The sequence below is a fragment of the Esox lucius genome, chromosome 22 (genome assembly GCF_011004845.1).
Source record: "Esox lucius isolate fEsoLuc1 chromosome 22, fEsoLuc1.pri, whole genome shotgun sequence".
Classification (NCBI taxonomy): Eukaryota; Metazoa; Chordata; class Actinopteri; order Esociformes; family Esocidae; genus Esox; species Esox lucius.
In genome coordinates, this window is record NC_047590.1 from 23,332,585 (window position 1) to 23,356,803 (window position 24,219).

Genomic DNA, 24,219 nt, shown 5'->3' on the forward strand with positions numbered 1-24,219 from the left:
TTTTTGTAAGTAAAATCCAGATGCCTTTACCCAGAATTTGATATTAGTTCAGGTTTGTCTGTAGATGCAGATCCTTGTTAGGGCTCATGTCTGTGTGTCACATCAAGGTGCAGCACTTGAAAGGCTAAGGTTCCTGGAACTACAGTTGACAGAGCATTTTGGCGAAAGTGTGATACACTGACAAATGTCATAAAGGAAAGGTCATGCATTTCAGTCATTCATTATGGACTTTTAAACAAACTGACCCAGTAATAGGGCGGAGATATTGGTAAAAATGTGTCATGATATATTCCATTTTATCTATCTGTGTGATATGGATGATGATATAGTAAAAATATGGTGGAAGGTGGAAATTGAGTCTCTAAAATGTCACAGCGTGCAGAATTGTGTAATGATTACATATCAAAGTGAATATTCAGCTGTAGAAATAAATAAAAACAAATAATAGATGTATTTACGTATATTGGTTCCCATTATGTTACTGTTTTAGAATTCTCAAGGAAATATGAAAAAGATTGAGATATAAGTCAAAATAAATGTGCAGTCAGTAAAAGGTACACTGATGAAAAAATTAAGGGAACAGCTAATCATCACAGTATAACACCAAGTCAATTAAACTTCGGGGATCTCAGGCCTAGTCCACACGGACACGGGTATTTTTATAACCGGAGTTTTTTCTCCTCCATTTAAAAAAAAAAAAAACCCGTCCAGACATGCTCGGTTTAAAATAAATCTCCGTCCACATGAAAACACAAAAACGCGCTGTCAAGAGCATGCCACACCAGCAGGCGGCGATATAACCCAAATCGTAAAGTCACCTTGGCCAATCAGAAGCCTAGAAAAAAGTTATTACCGGTTCCGCTAGACTAACAACATGACGAACAGAGGAAAGGGAGAGTCGTATGTTTGGACTGATGGCGAAGTTGAGATTTTACTTAATGTCACACGTGAATATAAAGTTAACAAAACACATGAAAATGTGGACTGGGAGTCTTGCCAGTCCAAGTATGCCGACATGATATAATTGAGCATGTATCTGTATACATGTTAGAAGCCCTGTTAGCAGCACAGTTGTTATAAGCACGATTTGGGCTACATCCGCCATTGCAAAGAATCGTCAACAAACATCAACAAAGCAGTTAGCGGCGCACAATATGACGTCAAACACAGCGGATAACGGCGCACACTCTGACGTCGCAAGGCAAAAAACCCGGTTATACTGTCGACATGACAACACTGTAACCGGCGTTTCTGAAAATGCTCACCCTGGCCGGAGTTTTCAAAAATGTTCGGTTACAGTGCCCTGAAACTGCGTTTTCGTGTGAACGGAAGGCCGAACCGCGTAAAAAAAGTCACGGTTATAAAAATACCCGTGTTCGTGTGGACTAGGCCTCAATCTGTCCAGTTAGGAAACATAAGCGATCGTGAATCAATGCCACCTGTTTTGGTACAAATGAAAGTGACCATAGGTGAAACAGAGAGGCAGCAGCAAGACAACCCCCAAAAAGGGAATGGTTTTGCAAGTGGTGGCCAAAAACAGTTGCTCTCTCTTTATCCTTCCTGACTGATTCTTCTATAGGTTTGCGTTTTTTTAGTGCCCTGTTCACTACTGGTAATAGGCGGTACCTGCTGCCCATTCAGGTTGCACAGGTAGTCCAGCTCCTCCACGAAGGTGCATCCATATGTACTGTCCAAGAAGATTTGCTGTGTCTTCCAGTAATGTCTCAAGAGCATGGAGGAGATGTCCGGTGACTGGCTTTTACACGAGGAGAGCTGGACGGTGCCATAGAATGGCGGCAACCCAGCAGCAGGACCGGTATCTGCTCCTTTCTACGAGGAAGAAGAGAAGGAACACTGCCAGAGCCCTACAAACTGTCAGAAACAGACTCCATGAGGGCCTAACTTCTTCTAGTGGGACCTGTGCTCATAGCCCAGGACCGTGCTGCTTGCATGGCATTCGCCAGAAAACTTTGAAAGCTTTGTTGTCTTCACAGATGAGAGCAGGAGCACATATGACAGACGTGAAAGAGTCTGGAGACGTCGTGGTGAACGTTATGCTGCCTGCAACATCATCCAGCATGACCTGTTTGGCAGTGGGTCAGTAATGGTCTGGGGAGGCATATCCTTGGAGGGTCCCACAGACTTCCATGTGCTAGCCAACGGTACCTTGACCGCTGTTAGGTACTGGGATTAAATCCTCAGACCCATTGTCAGACCTTACGCTGGTGCAGTGGTCCATGGGTTCTACCTGGTGCAGGATAATGCCTGGCCAGAGCAGTGATTCCATTGCATTCATTGTACCATGGTGCCCCGTCATGGCAAAATCTTTCCCATGAAGTCAAGAAAAAATTATTTGTTGGACAAATAATTTGTCCGGGTACAACATCTTTCTTAAGGGTATTTAGCTTGTTTTGGAGCCACCACTACACACTATGCAGACAAGCTGTACGAGAAGCATAGATGTCCTCACTATGTTCGATAGAACAGTCTGTATTCCTGTGAAAACTGCGTTTGTCTGTTTGTTGAAATATTGTAATCCGTTGCAGCAAAATAGAAATGGGGGACCAGGGACAATAGTGTTAGGTAACTTCAGCTATTCTGATGAAAGTCTGAATTAAAGGGATAGTTCATCCAAAATTAATATTTTTCTGAAGTTTCACTGACCAACAGATGTTCCAGAAGGCCTATAGTCATTTTTTTCAAACAATCCATTATTCAGCTCTGCCCAATCTGTAATTAGCGTTATTAGCATTGTCCAAATTCATGAATGGAAATGGTTCATACCATTATCGCAAAGCTGCATTGCAAGCGGAAAACTACTCAAACTACATTCAGTTATCTGTCACGGTCACATGGATTTTTTCCTAAACTGAATGCTGACGAAACTGCCTGCAGAATTGGCCGAATTCAAACTGGCTCTAGCAAACAATTTCCTATAGCCACCATAAACAGCTTCTGTTCTTCGGAAGTGATGTCACTGAGTGTGCACTTTAACTTCAACAAGCGATTTGAAGATCGGTTGCTTCGCCTAGCTTTTTCGCTGCTAGTTTCCACTTACATATATTATCGCTGTGTTTTATATATTTCATAGTTCTTACTATTTGTCACAATAATTTAATTGTGCTGGATGACGCTCTGTTATTTGCTGAGTTTTTTTAACTTAGAACTTTTGGGTTTCCTTTGTTCAATGTTGACTTCTTCCTGCTTGTTTGTCTGCTTGAGTTAATACAATTCTACCCGCTCTGCTATTGGGACAAAACTTTTGCCTCTCCCGAGTTGAATTGGGGCAGAATCAATGGGGTCAACTTCGCCAGCGAGATTTTAATACAGATGGTCGTGACCCCCTTTCACTAAGAAGAGGACGAAAGGCGAATGCAATGGATTGATACAATTGTGAACAAAACTCACTAGCAAACACAAGAAGTACCTTTTTATTTGAAATGAGATTTTCTTCGTGAAAATTTTGAGGAATACAACATTATGTTCTTTCAGGTAAACAACACCACTTTTCTTAGTTTTGAGTGTTTTATAGTAGTTTTCCGTGCAGTGCAGCTTTGCAATAAGGTATGTGCGGTTTCCATTCATGAATTTGTACGATGCTAATAACACTGATTAGTGACTGAGACAGAGCTGAATAATGGATTGTTTTAAAAAATGAATCTTTGTGCCTGATGGACCAATTGGGAGGAAGGGGATTGTTACCGAAATATGTTTTCTAAACCTAAATAGCTTTATTTAATTAGGAGAAACAGATTAGTAGCCAACCACGGCAGAGAGGGGAGGAAAAAACAGATGGAGATAATGGAAGAGAAATAGAGGAGAGAGCAAGAAGGGATTGGGAGGAGGGATTATGAAGACGAGAGAAGAGATGGAGGAGGGAATAGAGAGGTGGAAATAGGAAGACAGGTGAGAGGAAGAAAAGAAAGAAGAGATGGGGCAAACGGAGGAGGGCATCTAGCTTACCTGCATGTGCCTCTCCCTCATCGCCCCGATCAATGCACTATAGGAATATTTTCAAACCCCCCAACCCCCTCAACAACATTCCCCCCACAGCAAAAACATTTTCCAGAGGAAACACTGGGCCACAGTGTAGGCAGTACCTTGACGACAGGCATTGATGCCATTGACTGGCCCTCACGTTCCCCAGACCTGAATCCAATTGAGAACCTGTGGGATGTTATGTATCGGTGCATCCCATGCCGCCAAGTAGCGCCACAGAGCTCGCTGATGCCTTGATCCAGGTCTGGGAGGAGATCTCCCAGGAAACAAGCCACCATCTCATCAGGAGCGTGCCCAGACATTGTTGGGAGTACATACAGCCAAGTGGGGGTCATATACACTACTGAGTCACATTGGCCCTCATTTATCAAAAGTGCGTACACCAAATTTCCAGCATATACCCAAAACCACGGTGACTTTGAGATTTATCAATATGGATGTTGGCGTACGGCACTCTCAAATCCTACGCCAGCTCAGGAGGTGGTGTACGCACGTTTTGAGTTAGTGCGGAAATGCGCAGAAAAAAAAATCCTAACGCACTGACAAACTAAAAGAAATTATATATTATGACCCACTGTAAAAAAACAACAACATAATAATTACAAACTTCAGTGTTTATTTTTGTGCAACATGGACTTCAATGTTTAATTTGTGTGACTTTACCAAAGCATTTGATTTATAGGTATTCCTTCAGATGCGAGCCTGTGCGCTTTGCATGACGTTTCAGGGTTAGGCCCGGCAGTTGCGCACGGACTAGGTTCAGTAAATAACAATAAACATCATTAATAATAAATATCATAAAATAATAAGACGAATATTACAAATTGTCATGCAATTATTAATGTGAATGAATGGTACTCCACATCACATCATTTTTTATTCCGCTTTTTAAACTGCCAAATAAAACAATTTTATTTATTTTTACCTCCCTGGTGATCGTCTCAATCTCCACATCAGAGAAGTTTCTCTTTTTTGCCGTCTTCCGTGTGTCCATGGCGTAAAATGAGGGCGTGGTGGAAGCGTAGACTTGAATATATAGGGCGTGTTATTCTAATGACGATCGTTTTCAGCCGCGGCATTTATCAAGGGCAGGTATTGCGTACACCTGGATTTTAAAGGTACGCACAGTTTCATAAATCAGGCGGTGAGAGGAGTGTAAGCAAACTCTTACACCAACATTTACACCCGTTTCTACGCAAGAATGATAAATGAGGGCCATTGAGTTGCCAAGGTGAAATGCACGCACGTTGGAACAGCCTGTGATTTAAATAGTTTACTCCAGCCCTCAGACGGTTGGTTATTTTGGTTTTCATTGGCCGTTGTTAAGTCATTTTGTTCTCTACGAACACTATGTACAGTAATTATTTTGATCTAAAATATTTTGTTTATCGAGACCTAATGTTTGATTTAGATTTTCCCTTAATTTTTTTGAGCGGTGTATATTCCAATATATTAGAAGTATTCAATTAACAAAACTTTTTTTTGTCCAAATTACACTACACCATGTGGCTATTGCAATACACATGCTAGAGTACTTTCCCAGTATCCTGCTAGGAATATTAGCTTGCCCTTCCACAGCATCAGACTTCAAAGCCGCACTGTCATGTGGCAGTGTTACCAACTGTGCTGAAAACTGAGACCCTTGTTCCACTTTTCTTAAACTGCATGTCTTTTGTGTTATAAAATGATACCCAAGTTATGTCCATGTGCGTTCATATAGTGTCACAAGGAGTAGATCCGGATTATTATAGAACGTCTATTTTTCTTGAGAACTAATAAGAACGGCATCATTATCAGCCTGTCAAACTTTGACATTGTCTCTTAAGGAGCAACACCTGGTTATGGAGCAGTTCGTTTTGGGTCTATGCTTGTGAAAATTAACACAGGAATGAACACAGCTAAATTTACACTGTTAATCTTGTAAACTTAACAGATTATAAAACCAAATTGAATAAATTCATTAGAAACCAAAGTAATTTTTGGATTACTGAGCAATGATTTGATAATACAATATTTGTGAATAATCTTTTTAATATTTTTTTTTAAATCCAACTTGACTTCATGAAAATATCTTGATAAATGATTAACTCAACAAGCGTCAGGGCTGAGCCAAAAAATGAGGAGCAGGAGACGTGGAGTTTAGAAACAATGTTTAGTTTTGTATGAATGCGGAAGCACTGACTTGTGCTCACAAACGGTGAGACAATAACACACAGACAGGGGAAGCAGAGGGAACATATATACTGGGGGGAATGATTAGAATGAGGACCAGGTGCGCTAAACAAGACAACAGGTGAAATGAATAAATGAGATGGACGGTGGTGTCAGAAGACGTTTTAGCGGCGGAATCTGGGAATGCCATCAGCTGCAGTGAATCTGGTTGGGAATTATTTTCTTGCCGCCCCCCTTAAATTTTTTTCCCCCATAATTTAATTTTACAGTGGATTAAAGCATCAGACCACTTGGTTTAGAACGCATACTTTTTTTCTTGAACAGTCAAGGTGACAAGGTAAATTTCAAGAGAAATCGAGTCAGATCTCAGTCAACAATATAAAATATTTGTCGGGGACAGTAGAAACATGCATCTTGATTTTAATACTCAGGTTATATAAAAAGTGCCATAAGGAACTTTTTTCCAGTGGGGTTGGTTAATTTTTATCATACAGTGTAACTAAAGCTCGGAAAAAGAACCAGAAAACAGATTACTTTTGGAGATCCTTACCAAATGTTAAATGTTTTCCAAGATGATCAAGATGAAATAGCTAACTGTGTGTGAAGGTTACTAAATATGCCTGTTTGTTTTAAAAAGGTACGCTTATCAAAAGTATTTTTATTTTATTTTATTTAAAACACTACCCAAATAAATGGCCTTCATTTAACTTTCCGGTGTGTAAGACTTTTGCACAGTACTGTAATTGTACAGATTCATTGCTATTCATAAAGTTTGACGTTTTTCTAAAATCCTTTACAAATGTATGTAACTTCAGTCCTTAATTAGCATAACGTCCTATAGTTATGTAACTTTTTGACCCTTTTGCCATTTGTCCTTAACTGTCATTGTCACTTTTGTTGTTGTGTTTGTATTTGTTAAATGTTTTCTTTTGCATGCTTATCTTGTCTTTCTGGATTGTTCTTTTGGTAAGTTTGTACCATTTCGAGTGATATGTTGCTTTGTTTTCCTTCTTTTTTGATAGTGGTACAGTTTTAGTTGTTATCCAGCCAATTTGTTATGCTGTGTGTCTTGACTGTGCACTCCTCATGTAGGTGAAGGGGAAAAGCAGTTTCATTTAGTTAAATTTAAAAAATCCTTCGCTCTTGAATTTCTTTCGCTTTTTCCAGCATGTGTTGGTTACTAGGTTATCTGATCATTAAATCATTTAATTTAACTCCTCTTTCTCATTATTGTTAGTGATTATACTTCATGTACAGTCATATGTAGGTCTTATTCAGAGGGGACAATAGCTGATACAATTACTTCCAAAGAATGCTTCCAGAAAATGTCTTAAACAGAAAAGATGAACTCTTTTACACTCATGCTATACAACTTAGCAGGCAATCTCAAAATTATACCCTAGACCAGTGTTTCTCAACCCTGCTCCTGGGTGCACCCCTGCCCTGCATGTTTTAGATCTCTCCGTGCTCTGGTAACTCGGTTCAAATGATCAGCTCATTATCAAGTCCTTCATGAGCTGCATCAGGTATGTTAGGGTAGAGAGAGATCTAAAACATGCAGGGCAGGGGGGCATCCAGGAGAAGGGTTGAGAAACCCTGCCCTAGACCATTATTCTACATCTTTTGTGTCCCGTTGGCCTTTTGAAGGATATTCATAATAATATCTTAAAATACAGCTCTCGCAGTCATTTAATTGCTAGTATGCGACTGCTAAAGTGTAGGACTTTTTTTTACAGTTGGTTTGATTTATATTATCTTTGACAATGCTCTGGCTTTTTATTGCATGTTGCCAACAAATGCAAAACCAAAAGCATATTTTGTAGACATGGGGTCAAAAGAGAGACATACACTTTGGGTGGATGTTCTAGTTAAAAAATGGTGGCAAGCGTTTCGACTTTGTTCTTAGCCACCTAACGTCTTCCAACTGTCATGGTATGTCATGGTATTTAGAGAAGGTTATGTCATGGTATATTAGGATTCTACAAAGCTTCTTTTACAGCCATCATCAATGGTTCTGTGAATAAATTGTGTCGTTACAGATTATGATTTAGCTTATTTTAACTTGCCTGGTGCCCCACAGTAAAAAGACAAGTATAGAAGGGTAGTATGAGTTACATTCTGAGTAATTGCCCTATTCCTATTTAATAAGGTCTATTTCAAGGAATGTTTGAATGTCCCAAACAATGTGTGTATAAAGTATATAGACTTTGCTTCTGTCTGGCCATCAGGATTTTTTACTCACTGTTTTAAGAAAACGTTTGTGAGCAGGATCTGTGAAGTTGCTCTACTAGGAAGGGATATTAATACCCATTTCCCTGCGATTTGCTTATCTGCAGTCATGTTTCATTCAGTTGTACCATGTGGTATATGTCAATAAAAAAGTCTGGATTTAGCTTTCAAGAAAATGATGCCGGGACTGGAATTATTTATGTTAGCTAATAAAACTCACAAAAACTCTAAACTGAATGCAAGGTTCATGTAAAAAATACAATATACTAAGGAAATGCTTCTCATAAGCAACTTTTTAAAGGTTGATACGCAATTAAAGGTCAGTGTTAGTAACTTTTTGTTAGCTCTTTTCTAAATAATAGTGCTGTAAAATGTAAACCATTATATGATTAAAATGTCAGTAAAAGCAGGTGAAAGAAGTGAACCATTCAGATATGTTTGACTACCTTGTCGTAGTCCTTGTGAGACTTAACACATTGTTTCTTCTACATTTACAGCAACAGCTTACACAACTTCAAAAAGAAAAGTCTGAAATTCTAAAGAATCTAGCACTATATTACTTCACCTTTGTGGATGTCATGGAATTCAAGGTAATTGGAATTCTTTTCTATCTCTCTTAATAAGAACATTATATTTCTAAACTCTATTTCTAGACACTTCCACGTTTTATTGTTTTTATTGTTACAACGAAATCAAAATCAGTACCAAATATTGACAAAAGGGAGTGAATACTTGTGCAATCAATAGTTTACTATACATTTGTATTGTATTTGTAATTAATTTAGAACAACTTGTAGATTTTATCTTTCACTTTGACATAATGGACTTTGTGTTAAGTGGCAAAAACTCCACAAAAATGTGGGAAAATGCAATGCCACTGTGCAATGTAGGTACTTTACACATCTAATTGAGTTTAATTGTGCTTTATCATTCTTCTAGGACCATGTTTCTGAATTGCTGAACACTATTGATGCCTGCCAGGTTTTCTTTGATATTGTAGGTTTTTATTGTCCTTTTATTTTCTATGTCATTAAAAAGCTTCTTTCACAATCTTATCCAAAATACCTATAATATTTATAGCTTAACGTTTCATCATTATCATAGTCAATAAAAGTTTTTCTCTCTTCATAGACAATTAACTTTGATCTCACCAAGAACTACCTTGACTTAGTTGTCACCTACACTACACTTATGATGCTACTGTCCCGGATTGAGGAGCGGAAAGCAATCATAGGACTTTACAACTACGCCCATGAAATGACACATGGTGCCAGGTACAGTTAAAAGTTCTGAGAACTATTCTCTGTGCAGCTAACTGTTTCCCCGTGTAGCTCTTTTGGTAGAGCATGGATCTTGCAACGCCTGGGATGTTTGATTTCTTTGAGGGCCAGTATGAGTAAAATATGAAAGTGTATACAATTGTTTCTTTTTCCTCTTTGCCCAGTGATAGGGAATACCCACGGCTGGGCCAAATGATTGTGGACTATGAGAATCCTCTAAAAAAGATGATGGAAGAGTTTGTCCCTCATGGAAAGGTGAGACACTACACACCAGTGAATACATTCCTCAGTTGTAATGTATTACTAAGGAAAAATGTATTGCACTAGTACATAGAACAGGCGGCACAATGTAATAAGTTATGTGGTGTATGCACAGTTTTATGAATAAGTTGTTTTTGTTTGGTATTATGTAAACATGCACATCCACCGGTACACCTACTTTACAAAGTAGTCATACATTTTTTATATGAAGAATATTTCTCCTTTTTGTCCACATAATATCCTGTATAGTACCAGATGCTAGTCTACCCATGTTTTCTACTAGTTCCAATTAAAGATTAATTTGTGGATTTTTGGCCATTGGTTGACAAATTGCAGCTGTCAAGACAGAACGAGTCCCTGAACATTGTGTAGTGTGCCGTGTAGGTACAGATATGTGCCCCCTGTCATCAAAAACATTTACTCTCAAACTTAAAATAATAACGCTATGGGAGGTATGATTTCAAATATTATAAATTATGCACATCTTGCAGCATATTGTCCATCCAGCTCATAATGGAAGGTTTAAAACAAAACCTTTTTATATCCTGTAAAAAACTTTAACTGCCTAGTAAATACCTGGATAACATCAGTACCTGCATCCAAAAATATTTCAAATTAACCTCCTTGTCCTGTTTCTGCTTGCGATGCAGTCACTTTCAGATGCACTCATCTCGCTGCAAATGGTCTACCCGAGGAGGAACTTGTCTGCAGACCAGTGGAGGAACGCCCAGCTTCTGAGCCTGATTAGTGCACCCAGCACCATGCTCAATCCAGCCCAATCAGACACAGTCAGTGCGCAATGAATAGTCACTCCCTAACTCTCTGTTACTAAATCCACATCCACATATAATTTACTCATATCACCTATCCAACAAGTATTTTAAAGTTGGTCTTATGTGTTACTTAGACTAACAGTATTTGTCAGATTGCGTAAGCGGAGCCGGCTAAGAAGAGCGAATGTCTCTTACTGACTGAGTGAGTGACTGACTGACTGACTGAGTACCACTTGCTAAATAGCGTAATGGTTAGAGAAGCGGACCTGCGAACTATAGGTCCCAAATTCGTATCTCCTCGCAGGTAAAGCGAAGTACGCATTATGAATTATTCCGTAAAGACGAAAACTTTGCTGGCTAAAACCTCCAGACTACATTATAGTAAGCCTGAAGTAAAACTATTTACGGTTATAGTGCGACTGTTTCTGGTGGATTTTCGAAGTACGCATTCGTGCATGCGTTTTGGGTCAGGATAGACAAACACATTTGCTGGCTACAACATAGGCTACAGTAGTTGCGTTACAGTGAGCCTTAACTAAAACTGTATACAGTTATATTGCGACTGTTTCTGGCATGGAAAAGTTAATCTTCAGTCTCGCTAGCAATAGCTCAATTCTTATGATTATTCCTAGGAAGTTAGTAGATACTAGTTAGCATATTACTGCTATTTGTGGTGGAGGTAAACTTAATAAGAAACATTAGTCATTTTAACACAATGCTCAATAGTTTTTAGCTAATGGTGAAATGCGTAATGTCGTGGCGTTATGGTTAATCTGCTGTGAACAACGTCATTTATTTTATTTCCACGATTTCTCGTCATTTCAGTTGATGAAAAAGTTAGTTATCGTAACCTTTCTTGATAGTTATTATATCAATATCATTCACAAATGAAAGAAAAAAGTATGTTGTTATGCCATGAAAGAAAAAAAATACATTCTTATGAAATTAAATAGCTTTGGCTGACTTGCTAGCAATTGCTCAAATCTGATGACTATTCCAGTTAGTAGATACTGGTAAAGCCTATTATTGGCCAATAAGCTTTTCAAACGGCCAGTGGCAAAAGCTAATTGTTCATAGACGATATTTGTGGTGGAGGTAAACATAGTAAGAAATGTTTGTCAGTTTAACTGTATCAATATCATTCACGAAAGGCCTATTTGCTGTTAAAACGGCAAGTGGCATACTAGGATTTGTTCATAGACATGAGGCTATACGGACACCTGTTCAACGTAGAGCTCTGTGGTGTAGTGGTTAGCAACACAGCCTTTTACGTGGGTGACCCGGGTTCGAATCTCAAGAGGGCAATACTTTCTATTGCGGTCCGGCTGAACTGGGCTTGCCTGGTTTCTTGTTAGTCCAGATTATTAACAAGTCATAATTCAAACATCATACAAATAATTCTAGTTGTCAAGCCTTGTTGTGTTTCATGGTGTTGCATGTAGTGTAGCATATTTTATTGAGCTGTGTTTTGACTTCTGTTTGGACCTCAGGAATAGTAGCCACTGCGTCAGCAAATGCTAATTGCGATCTTCCAAAAATACCATGTGTGAATTGATTTGAACTGAATTTACCACGTCTGACAAACTCATTTTCTCCTTTGCAGATGCCATGTGAATACCTCTCTTTAGACTGCATGGAGAAATGGATTGTGTGTAAGTTGATTGCACAAATTATTAACTCATTGTTCAGGGGGAGTTAATTTTTTTTTTTTTTTAACTAGAACAAATCAATTATCTTGTGGTTAATATCTGCCCACAATGTAATGGAGATCGAGATTCGTTAATATTAATGAATATTGCAATGTTGGCGGCATTAAACACTGGTTGAAAAGAAGGATTTGAGGTATATTTGTATGACAGAGTGCCACCTTGTTTATGGCTTGTACTTGTACCCAATTGGCTTCCCTCTACAAAAACATTTTTGATTTAAGTAGCCGTTTGCAATTATTACAGAACTACTTTATTAACTTACTGTCCCTCCCCAGTTGGTTTCATCCTGTGCCACGCGGTCCTTAGTACTGACGCAGCAGCACTTAGCTTGTGGAAGCTGGCCCTCCAGAGCAGCACCTGCCTCTGTCTTTTTAGGGATGAGGTCTTTCACATGCACAAGGCCTGTGAGGACCTGTTTGTCAACATCCGCGGGTAAGTTGCTTGCCAACACACCACATTTAGAGTTTCAATACAATGATAAACCATACTATACTCTCATAATACACAATTTTCACTTGCTGCCTGGGGCTACGTTTACACAGCCAGAATGATTCCAATCGTTTAACTAACTTTGACCAATCGGATCAGCCCCTAAAAAGTTATAATTTAAAAATATCTGATGTGACTGGTCAAAAGCATAAGAATTGGGCTGACTGTGCATGCGAAGCTTCTGTGGAGCTGCATGAGGACTCATGAAATATGTTGTAATTGTTTTTTTTCTAGGTCTGAGTAAATACAAAAGTTAATGTTTTTTGTTTTGTTTTTTTGTTCGTGCTGAATTTCAAGTATCAGTCCAAAGTCATCTGTACCAAGGTTATTATACTATTTTCACTTTTCATTTAAGCTTAAGTTTAAAGGGAAAATTCGCACATTTTTGCACATGGCATTTTTACATGTTGTTCCCCCTTTGGTTAGCTCCCCAAAAGGTTTTTTATTTTAAATGATGTTTTGTCACAGAGAAAGTTTATTAACTGATGTAATCAGTTTAATGGATGGACTGCTGGATGAAAACAAATGTGTAGTTGTTGTGGTGTAATAGGAGATGGTTTGGAATGTTTTGGATAATTTTAACAATCCTTAGACAAAATGTATTCTTCTTGAAGTCAAGTATGATTCAGCGTAATGTGGCAACCAATTTTCTCTGTAACAAAACAATGTACAGTACCAGTCAAAAGTTGGACACTTAGTCATTCAAGTGAATGTGTGTGTCCAAACCTTGGTGTTGTATATAAAAAGAAACTGTTTTGGTGGATAAAAAAGGTAAGGTCATGTGTAAAAATTGCTGAAATTCCACGCAAGTTAAGTTTCATTTTTTTCCTGTTTGTTTGTTTTAATATACTATTTAAGGGAAAAAAACTATAACAAATCATTTTACACTGGGGAATATTTAGGTTGTATCTTTATTTTGGCTATGAGAATTTAACATAAATATAACTTTGACAAAATATGATATTGGGAAAACATTGATTCAAAAAAAATTCTGGTGAGTTGACCTCTAATTTTGAATTTAGCTTTACAACAGGAATGTTACATTTTAAATCAAGTGTCAACTCACTGATGTGTAAATCCAAAGTAGACTGCTAGCTGCCTATTTTAGTCGGCCCTGAGTTTCAAGAGCAGTTTGTTTTTAAATACATTTTTATCATTGCTAAGTAAATAATATACACTGCTCAAGAACATTAGGGCAACACCAGAGTTTACGCTATACTTTCTTTTGACGGCCAATATGTCCATTAACATTTTTGAATTCTGGCCATATGGAACAGCTACCGGAAATATGTTTTACAATTAGGTCCACAAGTTATTGGACACTGACACAAGTTGTTATTTTGTCTGTTTACCAAAATATATTCAAGTTACAGTTAAATAATAAAAATGGGCTTAAAGTGCAGTCTCTCAGCTTTCATTTTAGGTTATTCACATCTGAATTTGAGGAAGGGTGTAGGAATTACAGCTCTAAAATGTAGCCCCCTCTTTTTCAAGGGACAAAAAGTAATTGGACAATTGATTCAAAAGCTGCTTCATGGACAGGTGTGGGCTATGCCTTTGTTATTTCTTCATCAATTAAGCAGGTGAAAGGTCAATGACCCAAAATATACTGCGAAAGCAACCCAGGAATTTTTTAAGGCCAAGAAGGGGAATATTCTGCAATAACTGAGTCAATCTCCTGATCTCAACCCGATCGAGCATGCATTTCACATGCTGAAGACAAAACTTAAGGCAGAAAGACCCACGAACAAACAACTGAAGGCAGCTGCGGTCAAGGTCTGGCAAAGCATCACAAAGGATACTTGACAAAGTATAAAAAATTAACATTTTATTTATGATTGTGTTAATTTTTCCAATTACATTTGAGCCCCTGAAGTAAGGGGACTGTATGAAAATTATTGCAATTCCTAAATGTTTCATATTATGTTTTTGTTCAACCCCTTGAAGGCACTTTCATTTCAAATTCATTGTGATGGCATACCCAAATTATGAATATTGTCAGTGTCCAAGTATTTCCGGGCCTAACTGCAAGTAGCCATGTAATGGCCTGCATTTAAACAGCAATAAAACACTTTGATCCAACAAATGTTTTTCATCGACATTTGTCTGCAGAATGAACTCTTCACAATCTTTGCGAACTGAGCGTATAGGCTACACCTAGTGCTGTCGCAATTATTAATTCCCTGATATGCCATATTACAATTATTTTTATAGTCCAAAATCATGTTTCCAGTCTGTATAGGGGATTCTGAAGCCAATGTTAGAAACTTCTCAACAAATAGCCTACCATGCGAATTATGTCCGTTTTCATAGGGTGTCAGATCATTTACTGAAATTTGTTTGCTTCTAAATTTCATTGTTTAAATGTAGTTTAGAATTGTTTTGCAATGCACCTTAATGTAGCCTAAGTTTGCAATATTAGGCTATTATTTAATAGACAAACATGTTTCTGTCGCTTCGTGTAACAGCCTGATATCTCCTCCATGCTCTTGAGACTATAGTGGGAGACACAACTACCCATGCGACAGCACGTATGGATGTGCCATCATGGGATAACTGGACTACCTGTGCAACCTGAATGGGCTGCAGGTACTGCCTAATGCTACCAGTAGTGACAATGACACTAGCAAAATGCACAACTAGAGAAAAATCAGTCAGGAAGGATTAGTAGCCACCACCTGCAAAACCATTCCCTTTTTAGGGGTTGTCTTGCTGTTGCCTCTCCAGTGCACATGTTGTCACTTTTCATTTGCACCAAAACAGGTGACACTAATTCACAATCGCAAATTCTTCTTAACTGGACAGAATGATATCCCTGAAGTCTAATGGAATTGTTGTTATACTGTGATTATTGCGTGTTCCCTTAATTATTTTGAGCGGTGTATATAAAAATTATTTAGTGTTACTTTACTTCCAGAGACAGAGTGAAGGAGACATAAAAATAAAATAGTATGACACATTTTGTTATTGGAACCCTGATTGCATTCACCAAAGTAATTAGATCTGGATTTTGTTTTGGCCAACCAGATTAACTGTTTAATGAATTACTTTTTTAATTGAATACATTTGTATTAACAAATCAAACAGGTGGGTAGTCTTTGGTTGGTTTGCTTTTTCATCGTTTTGTTTTATTTTAATAATGATGATTTATTATTGCAATCAATCCCCAATGTCTTGTAATGGACAGCTGAATGGACATTTTAACAGAATGAAAGTATCATGGTAAATGTGTACAGAATTTCAGCATTTTTACAAAGTCCAATATTTTCCAGCTACAATAAACGCCTAAATGATATCAAAGAATGCAAGGAACAAGCACTGTCTCATGCGTGAGTATTTCCTAGTATTTTTACTGTTTTCTTTTTACTGCCTTGCAATACACTTGTTACTGTCTTGTTCATTTTGCATTCATTACAGTGGATCCATGCACAGAGAAAGGCGCAAGTTTCTTAGGTCTGCTCTGAAAGAGTTGGCCACAGTTCTTGCCGACCAACCTGGACTACTTGGGCCAAAGGTATAATGAACCCTGAAACATATCCTTTTAATCTCATTCTACACACAATATCCCTTAACAGTACTGTGATAACATGCTTTTTTAAATCTTTGGGAATTGAAAATTAACTGACGGAAATATTTCATTTTATACATGTATTCAAACCCTTTATTCTGTCCTTTATAGACACGACTTTGGCAGCAATCACAGATTCAAGTCTTCTTGGGTATGCCTCTAGCTTTCCACATCTGGTTTTGGACAGTTTCTCTCTTTCTCTCATTCTTCATTGCAGGCCCTTAGCCAGCTATGAAGAGTATTGGTGGTTCCACACTTCTTCCATTTCACAATAATGGAGGCCACTGTGCTCCTGGGAACCTTTTATGCTTTAGCAATTTTAATATAACATTCCCCAGATTTCTCTCCCCATAATTCTTGGAGGTCTACAGAGAATTCTTTGGACTTCATTGCTTGGTTTCTGCTCTGACATGGATTGTTAGGTGTGGCAACTTATATAAACAGGTGTGTGCCAAAACAAAGTCATCTCTTAACTATTGAATTGACTACAGGTGGCCCTCAATCAAGTTCTAGATGCATCTCAATACATCTCAATGGTCAATTAAGGGAGACGGGATGCATCTAATCTCAATTTGGAGTGTCATGCCGAAGAGTCTGAATACTAATGTACATGAGATATTTCCGTTTTTCATTTTCAACGAATGTATAATTTTGATATGTTCCATAAACAACACACTAATAGTTATCGTCTATATTCAGCAACACTGAGTCCATCTAGAGGGTGATACAAGTTCATAAATGCTTATAACAGTTCTAATTCACTTCTAAACAGTTCTAAGTTTCCTCCTCTATTTATTTATTTTGTTTGGATAGTACATTGGTGCCAGTTTTCCCTTCTCTTTTTTTGAATCTAAAGGCCTAGATTGTTTTCCCACAGGCTCTTTTTGTCTTCATGGCTCTCTCTTTTGCCCGAGATGAGATCATCTGGCTCCTCCGACATGCAGACAACATCCAGAAAAAAAGCACGGATGACTTTATTGATAAGTAAGCTGTATTCTTGATGGTACAAAATTCACATCTGGGATGGAAACACTAGAGCTTACTGCTTCTAATTAACATTTGTTATTATTAAATAATGTATTTTTTGTAGATTGCTAGAATTAGATTGCGGAACTACTTGCTGAACTACTTGTTTTGGGCTTCTTTGTAGACTAAAACACCACAACAATTACATTTTTGTTTGGGCTTAAATCTTTAATTTATATAGTGCAATATTATTACAACACTTGTGTAGTTCCACAATTTGACCATTCATAACAGTCTGATACATTACATTATACTAATTTCATAAAATACTTCTTAAGATTGTGCATCTTATGGTTGTACAATGCTTATGTTTGTCCTAGGTATAATTCTATATATAGAAGCATTTACTGAATGTTAAGTTATTGCTGACCGTTTGAAAGCAATATATTGATATTTCATTGAGAAGCAAATCTTTTTAGCAATATATATTTTTTTATTATTTTGTCCCTATCATCCAGCACAGAAATGTAATTGCTCCTTACAAAACATAAGAAAATGTTTGCTACAGTGGACCCCAATGAATACACCACTGAGTTCTGCTTTTTTTATGTTGCTTTTCAGGCACATTGCAGAGCTAATTTTCTACATGGAGGAGCTCAGGGCACATGTCAGGAAATACGGTCCCGTAATGCAAAGGTACTATGTGCAGTACCTCTCCGGCTTTGATGCAGTGGTTCTCAATGAGCTTGTACAGGTGAACCCCCCACCCCTCTAAACAAACACACATTAACATGTGAATGTCGATACGCCCACACTCATGCTTGTATCTTGCATTAAACAAACTGAGACATTTTAAGATAATGATTACACATATCCTTTCAGAACCTCTCAGTTTGCCCTGAGGATGAGTCTATCATCATGTCCTCATTTGTGAACACCATGACCTCCCTCAGCGTGAAGCAAGGTATTCAACTGTCTGCCTTGTTGCCTTTCCTGAGTGTCTCATACATGCAAAAGTGTCACATTTTGAAGATATTTTCCACTTTCATCACAAAATAGCCCACCCATTTGAATCATGTAGATCTGAAGAGAGTATACTGAGTGAGTGGGGAGAGTATACAGGAATATCTCAGATTTCAGAGTGTGATGCTCGATTTGAATCAAGAGTATCAGATTCATATGACATAGCATATTCCTTGTGATTAACTATCCATCCACCTAAAAGCACAGGCCAGGGGTATAACTTTCGCTGTCAGGTGACAAATACTGTAATTACTTTTTTTAATTTTTTTTGTCTCAGCGGTTTGTATCCCTGATGTATGAGCACTGTGGTCGGTACAGTGCCCATAGTTAAAATAAGGATAAGAAGTGCATTATTCATCTGTGTGTTGCAGTGGAGGATGGAGACGTGTTTGATTTCCGGGGCATGAGGCTGGATTGGTTTCGTCTGCAGGTAAGCTGCCAAAACCCTAGGGCTGTTAATGGGAGCCATATCTAAAGCCATATCTTTTTAAATGTTTCCAATGAAAATCTCATTGTGCTGTTTCACCATTTGCCTTGCAGATTACACACTGCCAACTGTATTGTGGAACACTGACATGTTGTAGACTACATTTGCCAAAAAACATTAACAAACGTTCACCAGTACAAATATTTTTTTAACAAGTACATTGATGTTTTTTCGACAACTCTGGACATCACCGTTTGTTCTATTACATTTTCAGCAGTTGTCAGAATAATGGAAGATAAATTGCGTTTAAGTTGAAAGACAGGTAAACACATTTGCTCATGCGCAATATATATATATATATATATATATATATATATATATATATATATATATATATATATATATATATATATATATATATATATATATATATATATATATATATATATATATATATATATATATATATATATATATATATATATATATATATATATATATATATATATATATATATATATATATATATATATATATATATAGAAAGGCAGATAGATCAGTTTACCAGTCATGGTAAGAAAGAAAATGTTGTAGTAACCTTGCCTTGTTAACCACGGTATCCATATCTGAAGAGCATGGTTGGTAGCCACAGGTCTCAATAGTTAATTCCCAATCACACTTTTTTAATGAGCAGGCTTGAATTCAATTGCTGAAGTAAAGACTGCTAACTACAAATGTTAATATCTTCTTAATCTAGCCAAAAGAAGCGGTAAGTTAATTCCCTCTTTAGTTAATTACTCTTTGTTTAGCAAGAAGCCAGGCACACAATTAATATATTCACATACTTATTTGCTGTCTGTCTTCATCCTGATTAAAACTGTTACGGTCCACATGTAATTATCATTTGCATGCTAGTTCCCAAGTTTATTTTCAGTGTACACATAATTAACACATTCATTTATTAATTAGTTGTTTGCAAGCTATATAATAACAGAGCATTCATAAAGATGATAATATAGATATTAAAATAAGACACAAAACACAATAAATACAAGGTAAATTAACTATTTAGTTGAACTTGTAATGGCCAAGGACCTCACAATCCAATTTTATTATGAAATGTTGATGCCAATACAACTTTGATCATGATTTTTCCAACTTATATACAGTACCTACTGAAAGTATTCAGAGACCTTCACTTTCTCCACATTTTGTTTTTTAAATAATTTATAAATCTTGTGATTTTGTGATCATGTCAGAACATCTTCCACTTTTAATGTGACCTATAATTTGAACAATTCAATTGGAAAACAAACTGAAATCTTTGAGGGGGAAAAATGAAAAATAAAAACCTTACATTAACCTGGTTGCATAACTGGGGATGTGGCTTTGTTCAGAATTAACCAATCACTTTAAAACTCATGTTAAATAGACGTCTTTACACACCTGCCATAATTTAAAGTGACTCTGATTAATCACAAAGTTCAGCTGTTCTAGTACAATTTCCTGACATTGTCTTAGTTGCATCTCAGAGCAAAAGCCATGGTCTGCAGAGAGCTTCCAAACCATCAGAGGGATCTCATTGTTGAAAGATATCAGTCTGGAGATGGGTACAAAATAATTTCCAAAGTATTAGATATACCATGGAACACAGTGAAGACAGTCATCATCAAGTGGAGAAAATATGGCACAACATAGACATTTACAAGAACTGGACGTCCCTCCAAAATTGATGAAAAGACGAGAAGAAAACTGGTCAGGGAGGATTCCGAAAGGCCTACAGCAACATTGAAGGAACTGCAGGAATTTCTGGCTGTGTTCTACATGCAACAATAATGTCCCGTATTCTTTATATGAATGGGGGAGGGTGGCAAGACGGAAGCCTTTTCTTACAAAAACAAACTTCAAGTCCCCCAAAAGCACCTGGGAAAATGTGTTATGGTCTGATGAAACCAAGGTTGAAGTTTTTGGTCATAATTCCAAAAGGTATGTTTGAAGCAAAAACAACACTGCACATCACCCAAAGAACTCCATACCCACAGTGAAGCATGGTGGGGGCCGCATCATGCTTTGGGGGTGTTTTTCTTCAGCTGGAACCAGGGCCTTAGTTAGGGTGGAGGGAATTATGAACAGTTCCAAATACCAGGCAATTTTGGCACAAAACCTTCAGGCGTCCGTTAGAAAGCTGAAGATGAAGAGGAAGTTCACCTTTCAGCACGACAACAACCTAAAGCACACATCCAAATCCACAAAAGCTTGGCTTCACCAGAAGAAGATTAACGTTTTGGAATGGCCCTGCAAGAGCCCAGACCTGAATCCAATAGAACATCTGTGGGGTGATCTGAAGAGGGCTGTGCACAGGAGATGTCCTCACAATCTGACAGATTTGGAGTGCTTTTGAAAAGAAGAGTGGGCAAATATTGCCACGTCAAGATGAGCCATGCTAATAGACTCATACCCACAAAGACTTTGTGCTGTAATAAAATCAAGAGGTGCTTCAACAAAGTATTAGTTTAAGGGTGTGCACACTTATGCAACCAGGTTATTGTGAGTTTTTTTTTTTTTCCTCAAAGATTTCAGTTTGTTTTTCAATTGAATTGTTCACATTATAGGTCACATTAAAGGTGGAAAAAGTTCTGACACGTTTTATCTTTGTCTCATTCTTTTAAGTCACAAGAACCCGGCATTTTTACAGGGGTGTGTAGACTTTTTATATCCACTGTAACAGTCCATGTCAGAGTAATAAGCTAAATAATTGCACATTGAGCTCCATTCCATTGTGAAATAGTAGTTTGAAACCACCAAGACTTCCCAGAGTTTAAGAAAACTAAGTAAACTGGCAAAAAGGGCTTAGGTTGATTGATAGGTTAGGGAGTTGATTAAAACACAGTGGCCACTCTAACAAATCTGCTCTGCTTCACTCCATCAATTGGCTAGGATGGTAGTGGGAGCTTCTTGTTACGAAGATGCTTCTTCGCTGCAGGGACTGGTAGACTGATCAGGATTAAGTGAGTGATGAATGGAGCAAAGTACTCTAAGGTCCTTGAAGAAAGTCTCATCCAGTGTGCACAGGACCTCAGACTGGGGTGAAGATGCACCAGCATGACAATGACTTGAAGCACACAAACAAGACAATGCTGGAGTGGCTTCCGGACAAGTCTGTGAATGTCCTTGAGTGGCACCGCCAATGCCTGGACTTAAACAATTGAACATCTGTGGGGTGACCTGAAGATCACAGTTCACCAACAATGTGAAACAATGTGAAAAACTGCCCAATTTCAGGTGTGCAAAGCTAGTATCTGCATACCTGAAAAGATCCGAAGCTGTGATCTTTGCCAAAGATGCTTACACAAAGTAATATATAAATTGTCTGAGTAAAGTAGGTATTTACATGGTAAGAGTTTATTTACAATACTTAGGCACAAATGTGAAAAACCCTTCGCTTTGTCAGTATGGGGTTTTGTGTGTAGATTGTGGACTTTGGTTATGTGATGAAACTTTATCTGTCCCTCTCCAGGCCTACACCAGTGTGTCCAAAGCCTCTTTGGGGATTGCTGATCACCGAGAGTTGGGCAAGATGATGAACACCATCATATTCCACACCAAGATGGTGGACTCCTTGGTAGAGTTGCTTGTGGAGACCTCAGACCTCTCCATATTTTGGTATGAAAATAAGCTAACAGTCTGAAAATATCACTTTACAAGCTCATGTGAAGCTCAAGTACATACTATTCAAAAGGTAAACATATTACAAAAGTGTAATAGTGTTAACAGTATATATTTTCCTAATACAAAATAAGGTAATTGGGGTGTTCTGAATTGAATATGCTTGTCCTTAAACCAAAGTCGTGTGACTCTCTGCTGACTAGTCTGTTTAAATGAGAAGCACAATTAACTTGATTGTCGTAGTTTGGAAGGATTTCATACCTTTTTTTGTGCCCTTTTTTTGCGATGATAGCTTTTATAGCCGAGCATTTGAGAAGATGTTTCAGCAGTGTTTGGAGCTACCCTCACAGTCACGCCACTCCATCTCCTTCCCCCTTTTGTGCACACACTTCATGAGCTGCACCCATGAGCTCTGTCCCGAAGAGGTAAGGCCCCGCAATCAACATGATTAAAAATGAACAACATTATGAGGCATAACTCTCACATCCTTATCTACAATTCCTATTCTAATGCTGGAAAATGCCTTAAATAATCTAGTTTTTCAGAACTTCTAGTTGGAGGATTCTTAGTATTCCCTCTCAGCTTATTCACTCCGGATTCCAGAGCCTCCCTAAAGGGATTTTTAAATATCCTTAGAAGTTTTTATAAGTTCCCTGTGTTGCATCCACATGATTTTACTAATCTCTTGTTAACATTAGTGCATCCTAAGGCCTCCCAATGTTGCATTCACAGTTTGAAATGAAATCATACAGAGAATTTCTAAATTATTTTGCAAACAATTCCCTGTTTCAAATCCTGCCACACAATGCTCCTGAGTGGTTAACTACCTGTCCCTTCCCTGTGTTCTCCCAGCGGCATCACATTGGCGACCGCAGTTTATCACTTTGCAACATGTTCCTGGACGAGATGGCCAAGCAGGCGCGCAACCTCATCACTGACATCTGCACAGAGCAATGCACGCTCAGTGATCAGGTGAGAGCTCGACGACATGGGGACTATGGTATATCATAATCCATTTGTCACTTTCTCAGCCACTGTCTTTCCTATAGTTACTTCAGTTCAGTGAATGTTATCCACGGTGCTGATTCTAGCATAAGTTTTGTCTTAAAAATTATAATGAATCCACAGGCGAGGTCTTAATGTGCTATACAAGTGAGCTTTATTGACAATGTATCTGTTTTATGAAATCAGTAGTATAACTTCTTATAGTGCAATATAATATTTTTTCATGTATTTTTTTTATTATTTTTGCAGCTACTACCTAAGCACTGTGCCAAAACCATTAGTCAGGCAGTGAACAAGAAGTCCAAAAAGCAGACTGGGAAGAAAGGCGAGCCTGAGCGAGAGAAGCCGGGTGTTGAGAGCATGAGGAAAAACAGGCTCCTGGTGACCAAGTGAGTTGTTTGTGCGTGCTTATGTGTGAAGCTGTGGCAACTGACAGCCTAGTGATTAGAGTGTTCAGCCAGTAACAGAAAGGTTGCTGTTTCAAAAAGGGTAAAAAATCTTATTCCATAGAGTTTGGCACTTAAACCTAATTGGTGCGTGTCTGTCTGTCTGTCTGTGTCTGTCTGTCTGTCTGTGTCTGTCTGTCTGTGTCTGTCTGTCTGTGTCTGTCTGTCTGTGTCTGTCTGTGTCTGTCTGTCTGTGTCTGTCTGTA

The 24,219-nt window shown here is 38.0% G+C and overlaps 1 protein-coding gene across 5 annotated transcripts in view; it reads left to right on the forward strand.

The window, feature by feature from the left end:
- The window catches only part of LOC105007064 (nck-associated protein 1), a 65,559-nt gene that overhangs the window by 23,876 nt on the left and 17,464 nt on the right, over positions 1 to 24,219 (forward strand). For 2 of the 5 annotated variants that reach the window (XM_010865837.5, XM_010865839.5), the window contains 18 exons: positions 8,898 to 8,990; positions 9,340 to 9,396; positions 9,532 to 9,674; positions 9,845 to 9,935; positions 10,592 to 10,729; positions 12,318 to 12,366; positions 12,699 to 12,855; positions 13,210 to 13,236; positions 16,185 to 16,241; positions 16,330 to 16,426; positions 17,358 to 17,464; positions 18,068 to 18,200; positions 18,329 to 18,410; positions 18,841 to 18,899; positions 22,414 to 22,559; positions 22,855 to 22,987; positions 23,415 to 23,534; positions 23,817 to 23,956. In XM_010865837.5, the coding sequence (XP_010864139.1) occupies positions 8,898 to 8,990; positions 9,340 to 9,396; positions 9,532 to 9,674; positions 9,845 to 9,935; positions 10,592 to 10,729; positions 12,318 to 12,366; positions 12,699 to 12,855; positions 13,210 to 13,236; positions 16,185 to 16,241; positions 16,330 to 16,426; positions 17,358 to 17,464; positions 18,068 to 18,200; positions 18,329 to 18,410; positions 18,841 to 18,899; positions 22,414 to 22,559; positions 22,855 to 22,987; positions 23,415 to 23,534; positions 23,817 to 23,956 (1,829 nt within the window). The remainder of the gene's footprint in view (positions 1 to 8,897; positions 8,991 to 9,339; positions 9,397 to 9,531; positions 9,675 to 9,844; positions 9,936 to 10,591; positions 10,730 to 12,317; positions 12,367 to 12,698; positions 12,856 to 13,209; positions 13,237 to 16,184; positions 16,242 to 16,329; positions 16,427 to 17,357; positions 17,465 to 18,067; positions 18,201 to 18,328; positions 18,411 to 18,840; positions 18,900 to 22,413; positions 22,560 to 22,854; positions 22,988 to 23,414; positions 23,535 to 23,816; positions 23,957 to 24,219) is intronic. The other 3 variants (XM_010865840.5, XM_010865841.5, XM_010865838.5) reach the window with 2 other exon arrangements.